Source organism: Penaeus monodon, chromosome 32 (genome assembly GCF_015228065.2).
Source record: "Penaeus monodon isolate SGIC_2016 chromosome 32, NSTDA_Pmon_1, whole genome shotgun sequence".
Classification (NCBI taxonomy): Eukaryota; Metazoa; Arthropoda; class Malacostraca; order Decapoda; family Penaeidae; genus Penaeus; species Penaeus monodon.
This window is the reverse complement of record NC_051417.1, coordinates 7,718,117-7,718,447: the sequence shown is the minus strand read 5'-3', so window position 1 is coordinate 7,718,447 and position 331 is coordinate 7,718,117. Positions and strand designations below refer to the sequence as shown.

At 43.2% G+C, this 331-nt stretch overlaps 1 protein-coding gene across 1 annotated transcript in view; it reads left to right on the top strand.

The window, feature by feature from the left end:
* The first annotated feature begins 115 nt into the window (after positions 1-115).
* LOC119593452 (crustacyanin-C1 subunit-like) overlaps positions 116-331 on the top strand; it is a 1,171-nt gene continuing 955 nt past the window's right edge. The window contains exon 1 of the mRNA XM_037942382.1: positions 116-287. Within this exon, the coding sequence (XP_037798310.1) occupies positions 150-287 (138 nt within the window). The 5' untranslated portion in view covers positions 116-149. The remainder of the gene's footprint in view (positions 288-331) is intronic.

Sequence of the window (331 nt, the reverse complement as noted above, 5' to 3'; positions counted from 1 at the left end):
GTCTATTAAGATACTTGAGCTTACAACTAATCTTATTTTCTACGTCGTCCACATGAGAACATTTTGGAACGTGACTTTCCTCTGCGGGATACACCCTCTATATAAAGACGCCTGAGAAGCTTACACGTCACTCAGACCACAGATTCACCATGAAGACTTCGTTGCTGTGTCTCGCTCTCGTTGCAGTGGTAGCTGCCGACAAGATCCCTGACTTTGTTGTGCCGGGAAAATGCCCTTCGGTAGACGAGAGATTTCTCTACGATCAACAGAGGCCTAACCATCAGAAGGCAAGTTAATTTACACATAAAAAATATGTAAAGTAGTTTTTGGT